The sequence below is a fragment of the Dysidea avara genome, chromosome 3 (assembly GCF_963678975.1).
Source record: "Dysidea avara chromosome 3, odDysAvar1.4, whole genome shotgun sequence".
NCBI classification, from domain to species: Eukaryota; Metazoa; Porifera; class Demospongiae; order Dictyoceratida; family Dysideidae; genus Dysidea; species Dysidea avara.
In genome coordinates, this window is record NC_089274.1 from 17,816,599 (window position 1) to 17,833,780 (window position 17,182).

The 17,182-nt window shown below is 38.1% G+C and overlaps 3 protein-coding genes across 3 annotated transcripts; 1 reads left to right on the top strand and 2 right to left on the bottom strand.

Annotated features, from left to right (window-relative positions):
* Positions 1 to 17: 17 nt before the first annotated feature.
* On the bottom strand, positions 18 to 1,471 carry LOC136249853 (speract receptor-like). The gene has a single exon (XM_066041979.1). The coding sequence runs from the start codon at positions 1,251 to 1,253 to the stop codon at positions 63 to 65; it is 1,191 nt and encodes a 396-aa protein (XP_065898051.1). The 5' UTR covers positions 1,254 to 1,471; the 3' UTR covers positions 18 to 62.
* LOC136249854 (large ribosomal subunit protein uL30-like) lies at positions 1,367 to 7,621 on the top strand. The gene is made up of 5 exons (XM_066041980.1): positions 1,367 to 1,499; positions 1,605 to 1,707; positions 1,810 to 1,976; positions 2,029 to 2,166; positions 7,229 to 7,621. Exons 1-5 carry the CDS (start codon positions 1,486 to 1,488, stop codon positions 7,545 to 7,547), a joined length of 741 nt encoding a protein of 246 aa, XP_065898052.1. The 5' UTR covers positions 1,367 to 1,485; the 3' UTR covers positions 7,548 to 7,621.
* Positions 7,622 to 7,970: 349 nt separating this feature from the next.
* Positions 7,971 to 16,568, bottom strand: LOC136249850 (solute carrier organic anion transporter family member 4A1-like). The gene is made up of 6 exons (XM_066041973.1): positions 16,321 to 16,568; positions 10,616 to 11,569; positions 10,408 to 10,561; positions 10,203 to 10,353; positions 8,458 to 8,621; positions 7,971 to 8,406 (listed from the first exon to the last, which is right to left on the bottom strand). Exons 1-6 carry the CDS (start codon positions 16,535 to 16,537, stop codon positions 8,061 to 8,063), a joined length of 1,986 nt encoding a protein of 661 aa, XP_065898045.1. The 5' UTR covers positions 16,538 to 16,568; the 3' UTR covers positions 7,971 to 8,060.
* Positions 16,569 to 17,182: the final 614 nt, after the last annotated feature.

The following is a 17,182-nucleotide window of genomic DNA, read 5'->3' on the forward strand; positions in this document are numbered from 1 at the left end:
TGAAGCAATGACATAACTTAGTAGTCGTGAAAATTGTATAAATGAATAAAATAAGTTACATGCTACAAGTTGTCATATACTGATAGCGAAAGTGCATCATCCAAAACTGGCATCTTCAAAGGCAATCCATCCATAGCTAATAACCAGTAGGATTCTGTCAATGTCTTTTTCTGCCATGAAACTAGATCTGGGCACCGCTCAAAGTGAAATCCTCCATGTTGTTGTAGAAGATCTCTGCATGCTTTACTCACTCTGATTTGCAATGCTAAACCTGATGCACATAAGTTTTGAGCTTCTTTCATTGTTGGACCAAACAACTTATACTTGGGAACTTGTCTAGAGCCTTCAGCTGTTTGCAGACCAACAATTCCCCCCAAACAATCACCAGCATGCAGAGCAACACGCATCTGAAGACGATAATCTGGTTTACTGGGTATTGTAACTTGTGTTGACATGCTCATCAACTGCAGAGCACCTACTGCTAGTATTGCAGCATTTTTAGAAATATTTGCTGTTTTCTTGGGAGTAACTGCAGCTCTATGAAGATCAGAAGAGTTAAGTTTTCCATGATGATATATTTCATGACCGTCAAATGCTTCGTCACCAGTTTCGTAACAACTATCGGTTAGTGATATCGGAGTTTTTGTATCGTATCTTCCAGACATCTGCCTACTCTGAGTTACTGTTTTATCATTTCTATCCTCGGTTCTGGTGATGCCACAAACAGCTGTGCAGCTATCAGAAGATCTCTCCATTAAGAAAACAGACTTGTTTGAGAAAGCGTCATCTATGATGGCATGAATATGATCCACTAAATTGATGACTTCGTGCGGCGGTAGATCAGAGACAAGAGATGAGAAGCCCACTACATCACAACAAGCAATTGCCACTGATGAAATGATCTGGCTGAATGATGCATTGTCCCCAGATAAACTGGATGATTGTCCACTAAGCAATGACAACGGCAGTTCACTGAACATCAAAGCAAGTGATCGGTTTTTCTCCTTTTCTAAATTCTCACTTGTAATTGAGAGCTCTTTCTCTGCCACCATTAGTCTTTCAGTTAGCTCATCGTTTTTAGCTTTAAGCTCTTTGATCTTGGCATCTGCAGTTTGTTCAAAGTGGTTCTGTTCTAGTGCAAACTCTTTTTCTTTCTCTAGTACAGTATCTCTTGTCCTTTCAAGTTGCCACTTCATTGCAGTAGAGGAGGGGCCGTGCTTCGACCGTGATGATACGCTGGAACCTGCTCCCATCTACTTGCAAATAGCCCAACCCCACGCCCAATCCATCAGTTCGACTTACTCGTAAAACGGCTCGATGAATCTACTATACGGAAACTAGCTAGTTATGCTCTTTATAAACAATCTGTAAATACGATAAAACTTAAGCGATGTTTTAGTCAACGTACAAACGATCTCTGTTTTGACGAGTTGCTAGGCAGCCATTATTGGAATTGCGCATGCGTAGAAAGTTCTCCTGAAAATAATGGCAGACCAACCGTAAGCATGTTGTCAGTAATCTTTACGAACTGTTTGTTGTAGGATGAATAATCACTTACTTTTCATCATAACGGTATTTTAAAGTACATCTTTTTGTTTTCGTAGAGCAGAGAAGCTTCCCACGGTTCCCGAAACGCTTCTTAAGAAACGGAAGAGGCAACAGGCTATTCGAGATGCTCAAGTGAAGGCCAGAACGGCATTGTATAAGGCAAGTGGAAGTGTGCGTGTTACAAAAAATTGTTGCTGTGTTTGTTGAAAGAAAAGAATATTTTTTGGAGATGTGCGTTTATTGGAATACCACGTGTTTTAGAAAAGGAAAGAATCTCGAAGAGTGATCTTCAAGCGTGCAGAGCAGTATGTCAAGGAATACCGCCAGAAGGAATCAGACGAAATAAGATTAAAGAGAACTGCCAAGAAACATGGGAACTTCTATGTGCCTGATGAACCCAAGCTAGCCTTTGTGATCAGAATTAAAGGGTATGATAGTAATAGCATGTTTAATATCATTACTACTTGTTTGTGTTTGTAGTATAAATGGTGTGAGTCCGAAGGTGCGCAAGGTGCTTCAGCTATTACGTCTACGCCAGATCAACAATGCTGTGTTTGTGAAGCTCAACAAAGCATCTATAAACATGCTGCGTATTGTTGAACCCTACATTGCTTGGGGGTGAGTACTATATAGTATTGTAGATACAATGGGACCTTTGAACTTTTTGACAACCTCTGTTCTTTGTTGAAGGTGAAATCTTGGAATGGGTCTTATGAGGTTCCGCTGTATTCAGTTGTCTGTGTTGATACCCCCAGTACTTAGTGTTTTATGTACATTTGATAGATGTGAAGTAAAAAGAATATAATGCTTCTTGTAATTTCACATGAAGGCTGTGTGTGGGTACATTGCTATTTCTTGGAGTGAAAGGTAATCTATGGTACCTTTCCTGCCATTGAAAACCAAATCCTGATTTGGGTACTGACCACTAAAATGTTCTAACTGCAAATGCCATGAAAAACGTAGTGTGTATGTGTGTGCTGAGTTTACTATTCTTGGAGTGAAAAGTACACTCTACCAATGAAAATTATTTCATGTACGGAATCCTAAGGGTTAACCACCCATTGCCTATAAGTACATGCATGCATACACAGCCATACTAATTTTTGTATAGAATTCACCTATTAATGTATTGTCCCACTACCAGTGTTGGGAGTAACACATTACATAATATTATTACTTTTGTGATAACTAAGTAATATAACGAAATACGCTAGAAAAACGGGTAATATAACTCGATTTACTTTACTTGCAAATGTAACGGGTTACCTAAGTAATATATTACTGTAATGAGTCTAATATTGCGTAATATTATTACTACAAGTGACGAAGTTACTAATCTCGTTAGTTAATTTCTACCTAGCCAAAACGAAGTAACGAAGCCTACTGAATGAAGCTTATTCACCAGCTTCTTACTTATAACCAAGATTTGCACATTGTCCAACAACGCAATCATGTCATGTGATAAAGTGGTAGTTTCACACGTGACAGTTTAAGGCTGTGGACACAAAGTAATATAATATGTAATATTATTATAGTTACTTTATTTTATGGGCAATATGTAACTGTAACTAAATAGTTCAGTTGCAAGTAATATGTAACTAGTTACTTTTACAAAGTAACTTGCCCAACACTGCCCACTACCCCAGGTATATAGACACACCTCAATGTCTAGTGCCCCCCAAACCTAGTGTGTCAAATCTCCAGGTGCAATTCAAGGATTTAGCAAGGTAGAAACTTGGGCACTTGGTGAAGTGTCCCATGGTGGGATGACAGTTTTGCATGTTAATTCTCCCTGTAAAACCCCACTTATGTCCAGGGGTAGTGGGAATATATATCAATAGGCACATAGCAACAAACACCAAATGTATGTAAACTTCTCTTGTATGGTTTTGCATGTAGTATAGACATACCAAGGTGATATTTTGCTTCCTTTACATGAACTGGGATGTGGTTGAGGTGATGTGAGACTTGTGGATTAATTGTCAAATTTGGTAGTACCGTATAGTAGGGATCATGATTGACCGTAGTCTCGCAATATCTTCCTTAGTAGTATTGGTTGACTTCAATGTAATTTGAAAAGTTACAAAATAAATTATTACAAAATTTGAACCAAGTACCCCTCCACGACTTTCCGAAGGTTGGCTGTTTGGCGCATACCCAGTTCCCTGAAAATGGTATGGGAAAACCATATACCTGCATGTCTGTCCACACACCCACATGAGCAAACAAGCTTTTGAACTACAGAAAATAAACCTTCATGTCATGAATATAGGCTGTGTGTATGTAAGTGATTATTGTTTCAGTGACCATCCACACTCCCTTCAAGTAAACTTACATTCACTATAGTACTTAGTCGGGGTGTTATATCAGGCATTTAATGACTGAAAATAATTTAGCAGGCTTTGTATTTTACCAGGAATGACGTATCCTTTGCAAACAAGTGTCAGACCATTACAATAAAAAGTGCTTAATCCTTTGACAACCAATGTCCAATACCAATATATTGGATGCCAACACGTGGACTTGTATAAACTCTTATAACTTCGTAGCCGCTCACACTAAAGAATTCACTAACACCACACTATTTACCATGAACTAAAATAATACCAAGCATCGCTTCAGTCAAAAACATCTCCACTATTAGATTGCTAGTTTTTCCATAATTACTCTACTCCCACTACTTTGATCTATATATCTCCATCATGCTTTGTGTATGCTAATATTGATGAGTTCGATACTCGTGATCAAAAAATCATTATTGTGATGCAATAATCACTACTTTATTAATATTGTGAGGTATTGGTAGATACTTATACGATATTAAAACAATAAGAAGTGTTATATCCCTACTGTGCTCAAGATACCACAAAGAAGAGCACAGTAGGGATATAATACTTATTGTTTTATTGTGATTTAATATTGTGCACTACTCCAGCTTGTTTCAGTACTTTTTATCAACATGCTATGGTCCCTGCTGTAGTTGAAAATTTGTGTACTTGTTAACAAAAAAAAAGTAAAATGAAATCATGACTGTCACGTATACTGCATCAAAAGAAAGAAATGGCGCCATGCGCCCCAGCTACCAATTATCGTCTGATAAGTGAAGTATTGATCATGCTTTCTTGTCAGCTATGTTCAAATCATTACACAGCATTACAAATAAAATAAAATAAAATAAATCAAGAATGGTTTGAAAAGCACCTCTGCAATCAAAGTAGCCACTATGAAAAATCTGTTATAAAGAGAAGCCATCATGTGCTACCTCCAGATTGACACCTTTCACTGTCAGCCAAGGTGAATGGGACACAAAGGAGGACACTGGTAAGTCCGTGAGGAATGCATTGTATGTACTGCGGTATGCCAAAAGGCACGTGTCCGGCTGAAGCGACATTGGACAGTGAAAAAATCAAGTCTGTAGCTTTAGCCATTATCGAGTTGCACGTGTCTGAAGGCATCAGTCAGTCAGTAGAAAATTCCGTTTAATATAATTTTAAAAAAGTTCCATAGCAGCTCGTTGAAAATCTTTCAGGTTGATCTAAAGGCTTGTTTGGGTTTAGTTTTACCTAACAAATTGTCATCAGGGAAAAATGAGCCTGGTTTTTGGGTGATGTTTTCATTGGGCCAGACCCACTCCACTCCTTTGTGGTCCCTACTACAGTGGAACCTCTCTTATCCGGGGGGTCTGGTACACACTACTGTCCGTATCTCAGAAATGTCCGTAACTAAGAATAACATGCTATTATGCTAAAATGACTAACTTAAATACAAGTAATGTTGTTATTGCTATCAGTTAGTGGTATGCAGTTTAGTGGGCAGAGGGGGAAGTCACTACAGAGCATTCATGGTCACTCCCCTGGGCTGTAAAAATCCACCTAGCAACCAAGTGGTAGTTATATTAGTAGAATAAACAAGTCACCAAACAGACAAACAGCAACCTTTAGGCTCCCTCCTTGTGTTTTCATCTAAACCAAACTTCATTATGGTCAATAAACTACAAGCCACATGACTAATTTGGGCTGTCCAGACAACAGAGGTTCCTGGATAATAGAGGTCTGGATAAGGGAGGTTCCACTGTATACAGTACTATCATCACTGTATGATTGCTTGAAATTTGATTGAAGATAATTACTTTTCAATTAAAGTATAATCACAGTAGCTATCATGACAGTGAATTTTCTATTATCGCTCAGCACTAGCTACATTCGAACTTGATTCTTCAGTGACAGAAGAATCTGGTGACCGGTGATCATAACTTTTGAAGCCTTTGAGTTTAGTCTTTTGAAGAAACCATTTGATTTAATAGAGATTCCCTTGTACTGACCAAAAATCAAAAAGCTAAGTAGGCTCATCATTCCTTCACCATTCCAAATTGCTGCATTAGTCATGCATGCCACATAAAGCCATAAGCACTGCTGTACATTTTAGGGGCTTTTATTTAATTCCTTAAATTAGCCACATGGTAGATAATAAAATGCTTGTCTCCACAAGGCTAACAAAGCGATGAAGAGGATGGATGACACTATTCTTTATCACTTACGAGCAGAGTACCCAGCCTTCCTGATCATTAGAATTGACAGTAATGGAGTTAGCAATGCTGCCCATCAGGAAAGTTGGGTCACACATCGTAAGATACTTTCATATCCTCACCAAGTAACTTGACCATTTGTGCTTCAACTAAGCTGAAAATGTGGACAATGTCACCAGATGTGATCGAGTGTGGGCAGCTGGAGACGAGGCTACTTCAAGCTTTACAGTAATTCATGCTTAAATAAACTTTCCAGCTGCTAAAATGAGTGTTGCTTAAAAGATCTTACTGGCATGACAAGATATACAGTTCATGTACAAAACCTGCTTACAGTCCAAATTTAGGACTGCAAAGAACTACAAGTTATTGAGTGCGTAGGTGGCTGGGGATGAGACTTGAGTTTTAAGACATTGATTTTGTTGTAATCTAATGCTTGTAATCCCCCCTCCCTGTCAGATTATTACACTGTACGGTATTGATTTTATACTGATAGACATGTTTTGAGGGTGCCTAGACAGTAGATACATTTAGACACACATACCCTAGTGTACTGTGTAGACAGAATTTTATAATTAAGTCTGCATGTACTTAACCAATCTACCTGGTTTCAAAGTGGTTGTGCAAATTTCCTGAAAAATCAGGAAGTACACTGTTGTTTCTTTGCTGCTGTTTCCACCACTTGTAGCAGGTAGAGTGTAGTAGGCTAGCTAGATATTCACTGCTTCACTGTATATTTCCACTGTTTCAACAAAACTTCAAAAAACAGGTACTAACTACTTTTTGCAATTGTTTAGCTCAAGCTGAGCAGTACTGAAACATAAAATCTATCACACATCTCTTTGGTTGTGTAACTGCTGTGACGAGAAGTTGGCTAATAGTACTGCTGCTGAAATATTAGCTGATGCCATTGTCACCTGTTGCAAACAATATTTCTCCAAATGTCCACAGACACGCTGTGTTCTTGTTCAGTACAGAACACAATAAACAATGTAAAAGGAATATCCACACCTTCAAACAGTACATTTCCTAATGCATTTCCAATCCATTAGGAATGCATAGCACTGCCTTATTTGGTTGACATGAACATAGTAATTTTATATGGATGTAACATTCAAAGACATTTATGTGATGTTTTGCTGTTTCCATCCTCTGTAGTTATCCTAACCTAAAGAGTGTACGAGAACTTGTTTACAAGCGTGGGTTTGGAAAAGTTAACCACCAACGGATTGCTCTATCAGATAATGCCATCATTGAAAAGAGCCTTGGTGATAAGGGCATCATTTGCATGGAGGATTTGATCCACGAAATCTACACTGTTGGAGAACACTTTAAGGAGGCAAATAATTTCCTCTGGCCGTTCAAACTAAGTAATGCTCGTGGTGGATATAGGAAGAAAACAAATCACTTTGTTGAAGGTGGTGATCATGGCAATCGAGAGGATTACATCAATGGCTTGATCAGACAAATGAACTAGTTGACATGGACAATTGTGTATGCAATTATTCACATGTCTGAAAATAATTTTGAAGTATTTCACTGTATAACAAATGTGTATTAGGGTTTATATGGGGTGGGTATGAGGGATGCAGAATACTACACTGGAACTTTTTCACATACACTTTGAGGAAATAGTGCAGTGAAGGTTTCCTACTACAAAGGGTAGGTTTTGTGTTTATGATCCTTTGAGAGTATCTGGTACAATGTAATGCAGAATTTATTTGTCAACAGATATACTACTGCGAGTAGCATGGTGACCAGATTTACAAAAAGGGGTCTTAATAGAATGTGTGCAAAAAGTGGGGGGAACTAAAGAAAACTCCCTGTCCATCACTACAAACATAAGTTTGGTACAAACCGTTACAACACTAGCTCTAGCCAATAACACTATTTACATAAGTCTCTAATAATACAGTATATTTCACTTTTTACATAAATAATTCATATACATAAATAATTCATATACATAAATAAATAAGAATCACTCTGATTATTGTGACTGAGATTTAACCATCTCGATACCATTTTCTTTACTATGTTCAAGTTCATTGATTTTATTACGGCTGCACAAAGTCACATCAAAGAACACCCACGTGCAGACAGCAAATATGGAGGATAAGATTCTAATGCCAAGCATTAAACCAAATATACGAAGACTCAAATCGTCATTGTTATATACCCAACAATTTCCCCTGTCCCCACATTCTTCTTGCCAGTACAAACATGATCCATCAAATAGTGCACCAACTATAATGGGTGCAGGAATACTACCCAGTACCCTGAAGAACACTGACTGTACCCCTAGAGCTAGACTTCTGTGTTCATCCTCAATGCATCTGTAAAACACATGGCAGTTGGTACACATTGTATTAGAGGCTTTTACTCACCTTAGAGTGACCACTACATTAGGGATCTGACCTGATAAACTCATGATCAGTCCCAAGGCAATCGTCGACAGGTAAGGGATTAGTGCCTTACAGCCTGTGTCACAGTATTCATTTTCTGCAGTAGACTGGCCAGGGATACATGTGCAGTTCTCAAATACTGGATCCTAAAGATTGTACACAGAGAATGTATACAACCGCTCCCTAGTAACAACAGACCATGGTTTTTCCTCTAGATTAAGATGTCATCAATGAAATATAAGACAAACAAGTTGGTGGGTGTAATAAGGTGACTGTTCTATTAGGGTATTATTTATAGTACTAAATACATGCCACTCAGAACATTTTACTCTCTGATAATGAATATAAGGTTATTTATTAGAATAGTGTATTTACTTGGTTAAATGCTGCAGCTACTATTAGCCTAGTGTCAAAAACAGTGTGGCTACTATTCAAGGACGGCCACTATTTGAGGTTGGCGTTTATAGCATAAGCAGGTCATAAAGTGATTTGGTAGCCACCACTGGGTCTGGAATTTCTTTTTCATGTTTTAGCTGACTCCCTGTATTCACAGGCTTTAAGCCTTCTTCACAGGTCCCCAGTGGGATATCATTCACAATGTACACTAAAAAGGAATTAGCAGATGAATGGTACGGCCTCAAGATACATGATGTAGAATAACTATTGCTCTTTTCCTTGCTGAGAACACTACTGAGTATACTTCAGGATAACCTACTTCACTTTCCTAACTGCAGAAACACCTTAGAACAATCAAGGTATATGGATTCAATTAGTAGCTATGGTGTTTATTCAAGGGTGGCATTTATGTTCTATCATTAAGGGCACAGTGTGGATTCAAACGTGTGAATAATTTTGACTGCTGTATTTTGGTGACTGTTCTATTAGAGTATAATCTTGATGTTTACCATATAGAGGGAAACAATGGCGGGGGTAAACTTTGGCGAATGGCAAGCTAAATTGCATTTGGCAAAATTAACCTTTGGCAAATTCAAGCTCAATCTAGCTATAAAGATGCTAATCTGAGGTGCTACAAGTAATTGGCGGGCTAAACTTTGGCGAATTTGTAGCAAATCGCCAAATTCACCAAAGTTTCCCTCTATACGGTATAACAGTACACAATTATTGATACCTGGGTTTGGGACAAGGTACCATTCATAGCTATGCTTCTGTTGAATAGTCTTGGAGATATAATGCTAGACAGTTGGATCAGCAAGAAATATGATTTGTATATCGTAGCAGCTACACAGCAACTAAATAACAGGTACTTAATATATAACATAGGCTATATTATACGAAGTTGGGACTTGACTCTGCGTGTTCACTATGAACAGGAACTTTACCAAGGTATAGAGTTTTCTTTACATTCTTATGTGTATGCAAAGAAGAAGGCCATTCCAATAAAGAAATGATGATGGTAAACTTTGTTTCCATTGCAAACAAGTGCCTTTAACTGAACTCCAATCAAAGATATTCAAACTACACACAGACAAATCCAATGGTGTTATGGGATTTATTGATCTAACTGTTTCCAAAGCAATAAATGCATGCGTCTTTAATGTAGCACCCATAATTTTTAGCAAAACAAAATTTTGTGAACAAGGTGAGTTTTTGCTCAGCCGGTCACATATACTACTAGCATACACCCTGGTGTTTAAACACTAGAAAAAGGAGATATATTAGGTTTGCACTTTTGCCTTTATTACAAACATTTCAGTCTATGTACTTACATCTTTTGACATGTGATCATCTTTATCACAGCCAGCTCGGCATGGTGAAAAATAAGTTATGTCATCAGATCCACACACTGGTTCAAACACAGACGACTTGCAGTCACAATCACTGTTACAAGAGTCGTTCAACCTCAAGTCCCCTGATGTGCTATTACAATTAAATAGATATTTTACAAGACATTTTGTAAACACACGCAACTACCTGTTGTGATAAGAAACAGTTATACCAGCAATATCATGAGTTGAACATCTCAGAAAGAAACCGGCAAGAAATATAATCGATGTCACATTGATAATAGCATAATACAGAGCCAATCTCTTTGTAGTTGGCTTAAAAAAGAACACTAAAAATGCACCTGTCAGTGGAACAAAAGAAACATGATACAGGAATTCATCATGAAGTTGCTCACCTAGCATAATGCCTAGCCCAGCTGCTGGTATTGCAATTGCTCCAAATATTAATCCACTGGATGATGCATTGACTCCAAATTGTGTCTCAATGTATTTAGGTGAAAATACAACTAGTCCAGACACTACAAATATTTGGGTTGAGTAAGCAAGAGTTATGAATAGAAACGGCATATGTGCCAATAATTTGAGAACATGGCGAGGAAGATCTTTTAGTTTCACCCGATAAACTAGGTCCTCCTTAGTTGCTTGTCTACTTAGCTGCTGTGACATCTGCTTAATCCGCTCTTGTTGTATAAAGTCTGTGTCTGAATACTTCTCAGGAAACATGAAAAATAGAATGCTTATTAATATGGAAATTGCTCCACAGATAATATATCCTATCCACCAAGCACCCACCCAACCTGGGTCTGATTCTTCAAGGGTGGTCTCTGTTGAAGGGTCGACATACAGTTTAAGAAAACCACCTCCAATTCCAAACCCCAGTGCTGGACCTATCACTGCTAAGGAATAGAATATACCAAGCCAAATGGGAGCACGTTTAGGATGAACAATATCATCAATATAAGATGTTCCTATTGTGAAGAGTGGAGCAGCTCCAATTCCAATTAGAATATTTGCCAATATAAAAATAAAATAAATGCTACTTGATTCTTTACTACAGTCAGGAGAGAAGTCATTCTCATCACCGCATGCCTCAAATGTCAGATTGGCATCTTTCCCAACATCATAATCACCAGCAATAAACTGTGGAAATGCAAACAATAGTGCTCCAATTCCCTGTATGAATACACCAGCTCCCAACCACTTGGGTTTATGGCTGGTGCCACCAAAATAACTGATGAACACTACCGTCACTAATACAGTCAAATCAAAGGTACTTGTCATCATTCCAAGTTGTGTGCTAGAAAATTCATATCGTGTTTCCAGTGATGATATAACTACTGACGTTAACCCTAAAAAAGAAATAATATAACTATAATCATGGTGTATAAATTAACTAACTAGCTAGTCTGGTGAGTACTGTCATGTGATACTTGCAACGCTGCCACACCAAGAGTTAATAAAGTAATAATTGATATGGTCAAATGATAAACATAACTACCAACTTTGGTCAAATTTGTATAGGTAATCACACACATTTGAGTGCAATTAGGGAATAATTGTACGAGTAACAGTCAAAATTGCACGAAGCGAAGCCGAGTGCAATTTTGGCTGTTACGAGTACAATTATTCCATAATTGCACGAAAATGCGTGTGATTGTCTACTAATCACATAGTGACCACCCTTCGTGGTTTGTAGTACACATCTATCCAGTTCTATGTGGCCATTAACTTCTACCAGGTGATTGCATCATCCTTCTTTGTATTACATCATTTGTTGTTGCACTTAAAAGGCTTCACGTGTCAGCAATTCTGATTGGCTACTCAAAATGACTACATATGTTTAATAGGCTTCTATTGTCAGCTTATTTGATTGGCTATTCATTATATCACTTTCTTGTTGCACTTAAAAGGCTTCTGTTATTCCGCTATTTTATTGGCTACTTTACAGTGCAATTACAGAAACAAGGCCATGCAATTTGGGATTAATTGCACTCCTACTATTGGGACTAATGTATGGCAAATTAAATCACTATGTGATTAGTACCTTTACTGGTGTGATTGGTGTTGATTACTGTTACTACACAAATATGAACACTGGATTCTGACAAAAATTGTTGTATTTTTACACTTACACATGATCACCATCATGTGATATTTGATTGGCACAGGAAAACTCATATTTTTCTTAGTGCCCTTTTGCTGCATTCTTGCTACAGCTGTATACTTTAACTTAACAGTGGGTAATATCACTTCACAAATTTGTTTACTTCCACTACAAATCAGGTGTGTTTAATGGAATATTGCGTCTATCTATTGTCACATGATTTTAGTTGTACCATGGCCATGAGGGATCTGCCTGATATATATGCCTAAGCCTGAAGGCATGGGGGCAAATCCTGAGTGGTCATGGTTAGGTGACAAGACAAACCTACATTCACTCCAATAGTTTTATAGTGCCAGTTTGGGACATTCACTAGTGTTCGTTTCAACCTACTCACAACTAAAAATGAACCAGTCTGGCAACTAGTGCTATACAACAACTTGTGGATTCAAGAGATATTTACCAGAGCATGGCAGTCAGAGTAAAAGTGAAAGTGGTAAAGCTCAATCCTAACACTGCTGAAGGAAGCTCACATTTTGAGATGCTATTTGAAGGTAGTTTTGGGCTGTAATGCTGTGCTAGCTAGCTGACAAGTGTTCAATGTTAGGGATAAACTGGACACTGACCATAAAGCACTTCAAAGAGAAATGCAATCAAAACTGAATATAACAGTGTTTACCATAAACAACAAAAGCTTGGTGTGACTAAAGTTTGGTGAATTTGGTGAATCGAGGAACTTTATTTGCAATTTTGCTAAATTTATATTGGCAACACGGTATATTCATAAAACCCTTATATCCGCCAACCAGTTTTGCATGCTGATTTGCCAAACTTAAGTTGCACCAAACTTTCATTATTTACTATTATTAGAGACGCTTAATAAGGACAGAGTGGACATGAAGCTATTCTGGGTGAAAGACAATGCTATTTCTATCAATTGTTGCCACTACACAAATGCCTAGTACTGCATGTTCAGTATTGAGTTTTTATTAAAGTGGTGAAGCCCTGGCCTCACTGGTCGCACCTACTCTATATGATCCCTTGCCAGATGCTCTTGCATAACATTCTCTGTTAAATTTCAGAAGTTCAAGATCCTACATTCAAATTTATTTATCGTATAGCAGGAAAGTTTAGTGGGAGGAAACTTTGGTGGTGAATTTGCTGTGATAGGATTTTGGCAAGAAAAGGTTTGGCGAATTTGCTATTAGCTAATATTGTACTGTTCAGTGGATTAGTTTGGCGAAGCACCAATCATTCACCAAAATTTCTTGCTATATGGTATGTGATAGTACTTTTAAATATTAAAATACACCAGTTTTGAGAAATCTGATACCTCTCTTTTGATGATCATTTGTGGCAGGTGGTGTCACTTTACTAATGATATAGAATGATGTCAGCAGGTAGCCACATTCACTCTGTCAGTTGAATAGCTTGCAAAATGATTAAATTTTAGCTCTTCATGTAGAGCATTTCTTTCCTAGTCAGACAAAAAACACTATGCGGGCGGGCGGCTATATTGTTAAAATATATTATTTAATATCAAGGATATTAAAGGGAGCCCATTAACTCCTAATTGCTTTTTTCTCTTAGATTCAGGAGAGCTAGATTCAAGGTTTGGTGTGATTTGAAATATTTTATTGGGATTCAACAAGATTCAAACCTCTAGAAGGTTAGATTCAAAGTGTTGCAGACCCCTCGTGCTTCCTACGCAGCCAGGAAGGCATTTGTCATGCTCGTGGTGACACATGCTATATAGCACTAGCCTGACTCTGTACCATCAACTTCAACAGTGCGAATTTTCCGAATGTTTCACACAAATTAATAGAGAATGGGACTTGTGTTCATTAATGTATCTCAAGTTTCACCAAGGCTACTTGAAGAGATCCACTGCTATAGTCTTTTCGCATTCACCTGAGCCCTCGTTTCTTGTTAATAACTTTTGTTACATGGGCCAGCTGCCCAAACATTTAGTAGCACTGTGAAGCCCCTTTAAACACCAGGTCGAAAAAGCGCTAAGAACAAGTGAGTTATGAGACTTTAAAAATATCCCATACATTTAGTATTGACGATTCAATGGAGTGAACATGTGTTCACCTCTTTGATATTACTATATTTGGCGGGGCTCAGGTAAATGCGTATGACTATAGTGTTACAGGGCCGGAGGAGGGAAATTGAGTTGGTCAGGCCATTGACTATAATGTTGAAATTGCTACTATATACATGCCAATGAGAGAGGAGCTGTTACGCAGTGTGCCAAGTGTGAAGCACGAGCATCCTAAGGGGGTCTGGGGGCATGCCTCCACAGGAAATTTTTGAAAATTAGACACTCAGATATACAATTTTAGTGATATTTCACTGCTAGCTAGCTATATAAATATGCTCAAGCCTATCTGTTGTTCTTCAGACTTTCTATACTATGTATAATTGTAGACCTGACATACAGGGGACACAGCATGAAACTTGCTGTATGGTTCATTTAGTTATAGCTAGCAATTAGAAGTTCAAGGGGGGTCTGGGGGTGCAACCCCCAGGAGCTGCAGAATTTTTGCAATTTAAAGGCTTGAAAATGCCTTAAAATTTAAAATTGATGCTAAATTTTAAAGTAAAACTAGCTAGCAACTTGCAACTTTCCCCCCAAATTTCACAGCAGCATGGCCCCCTTTAGCTAGGATATAATTACTATACAGTGAATTCACACAGCTACAATAAAAAGCTACATAGCTACAAAAATACAGTATACTACTATACTGGTTTGTATGAAGTGAACGGATCATCACGTAAATATACTGGTGGACCATCACGAGACCAATCAGTATTTGAAAATGGCGCGATGTGAGTGAGACTGAGAGTTTGTTCAGTATCTCGACAGGACAAATGGGTAGTTGAAGAGGAGTGATTTCTACTCAACATCTCATCCAGATGGCCACCATGTAATGTATGGGTGTACAGCTTCTTGCCGTGGAATAAGTCATCTGGTTTGTCACTGCCAGCCCTTCGCGCAGTAAAAGAAACCAAGAGAGACAAGCCAAGGAATGCTAATGATTATTTTATGAAGATTGAATTGTGATATAGATGTCTAAGTGTGCTGGTTTAGAATCAAAGAAGGCACCTGCCTTACACGTGATAAATGTCAACTGTCAGCACACGTGATACTGTACGTAGAACCCACAATCATTTCTGTACAAAACGATAAGAATGCTATGCTGTACTGTAAGGTAATTGGAGGTACTATACGTGTAGTTGCTTTAGTTAGGCTGAGAAACTAGGTAACTACTCGTGCCATGCATTTTCAATAACATCTGTAAAATGTACGTAGCTACATGTAGATCTGATCATCCAAAGATTGCATGAGAGTAATTTAGTTCGAGCTGGTCAGCTAGTTGGTTCAACTCCAGATTATTGGTCCGGCTCAGGCCTGACCAACCGGACCGTCTCCTCCGGCCTTGTGTTAGGAGCCATGCAGTAAATAACATAACATCTGAAACTCACATCAAAGTCCACCTATCCATTAATACACCATGACACTAGTCTTTATTCCAATGACATGACCACACAACTCCCTGCCAGTAGTAATATTTAGGTCACATGACTATCAAATGCAATAATAAGTTTCCATGCGGCTTTAAAATTACCATTCGGGCGGGTGACAGGAAACAAGGAATCTACAATCGGTGGCCTAAAGTTGACAAGGGACAAAACAGCCAGTTGATACATGTACTTTTGATCACTAAAACTGTCTTGATTTCGCTTAAAAAGAGCCTTGAAATCTTGAACATCAACCATAAAAGCCTAGCACAGTAGCTACATTCTCATGTTGCTAATAGTTTATAACTTCAAAGGTATTTGATTACTGATTATGTGGTCATCTTGATTGCTTGATTAACTGCAAAAAAATCCCACTGATTGCTTATACCTTGATCCTGGTTGCAAGTGTTTTACTGTGCAAGAAAGAAGTGACCACCCTTTAACTATACAGTGTATGAGCTACATAGTATTTACCAGATACAATGGTTCCTTCCACCAGACAGTAGATATTTAATACAATCAGAAAACAGAACGGTCTAGCGAAGATCTGCAAACAACGTGGCCGCCAACCAAATATCCCGAAACCTGTCTCAATAGAAGTGGCCTCATACTTATCACTATCTCTGTTCAACAGTTCTGCTCCGCCAGTAGAATTGTCAGTAGGCGACAAGTCACCAAGTGCCGCACTCATAGTTCGCTTGAAACAGAAAGAAAATGACGTAATCAAGTTACACCCACAATACCGTACACATTAGCGCGGGGGCGGCTGGACAAAAGATTCTGTATTCAGAGGTAGCTAAGCAGGGCGGCTTCATAGTATTTAATATATATATAGCTGGATTTATGCATCCATTTAGTAACACGTGCACAACTATTGCATTGCTATCTGAAAATGCTTTAAGTTTTGATGGCTAGCTATATTAAAGAGATTTTTAAGCCAGCCTTTAGCTATTAGCCAAGGGTATTTCTTTCGGTCATTTCACAAAAAAAAAATTGATTGGAAAATAATTTTATATTTTGCTGAACAGTTTTGATGATAATGTGTGTCTTAAGCAAGCTTTCTTTTTAATCTACAATAATTGTGCAGTATAATATAGTTGTGCAAAATTGGGCTCTCACAAATTGAATACCATGCATGCATTACTGCATGTAGCTGTTGTAATGGTAACCTATCTGATTGGTTGTGTAAACATGTATGTACTGAGTACTGTATTAATGTGTAGCTGCAGGGCGTAAACTGCATGTTCAAATATTTACAGATTATAACCTTTTATTGAGGAAAATTGTGAACACAAGCATGAGGAAGTCGGTTTGAATATGAGAGCATGCACTATTG

Bases quoted from the DNA above. Each gene is read 5' to 3' on its own strand.
- LOC136249853 (XM_066041979.1), bottom strand. From the start codon at position 1,253: ATGGGAGCAGGTTCCAGCGTATCATCACGGTCGAAGCACGGCCCCTCC.
- LOC136249854 (XM_066041980.1), top strand. The intron at 1,708-1,809 runs GCAAGTGGAAGT...CACGTGTTTTAG, and splicing joins CCAGAACGGCATTGTATAAG to AAAAGGAAAGAATCTCGAAG. The intron at 2,167-7,228 runs GTGAGTACTATA...CATCCTCTGTAG, and splicing joins GAACCCTACATTGCTTGGGG to TTATCCTAACCTAAAGAGTG.
- LOC136249850 (XM_066041973.1), bottom strand. From the start codon at position 16,537: ATGAGTGCGGCACTTGGTGACTTGTCGCCTACTGACAATTCTACTGGC. The intron at 11,570-16,320 runs GTAAATACTATG...TTTCTTTTTTAG, and splicing joins GGAAGGAACCATTGTATCTG to GGTTAACGTCAGTAGTTATA. The intron at 8,622-10,202 runs GTAAGTACATAG...TACAATCTTTAG, and splicing joins ATGATCACATGTCAAAAGAT to GATCCAGTATTTGAGAACTG.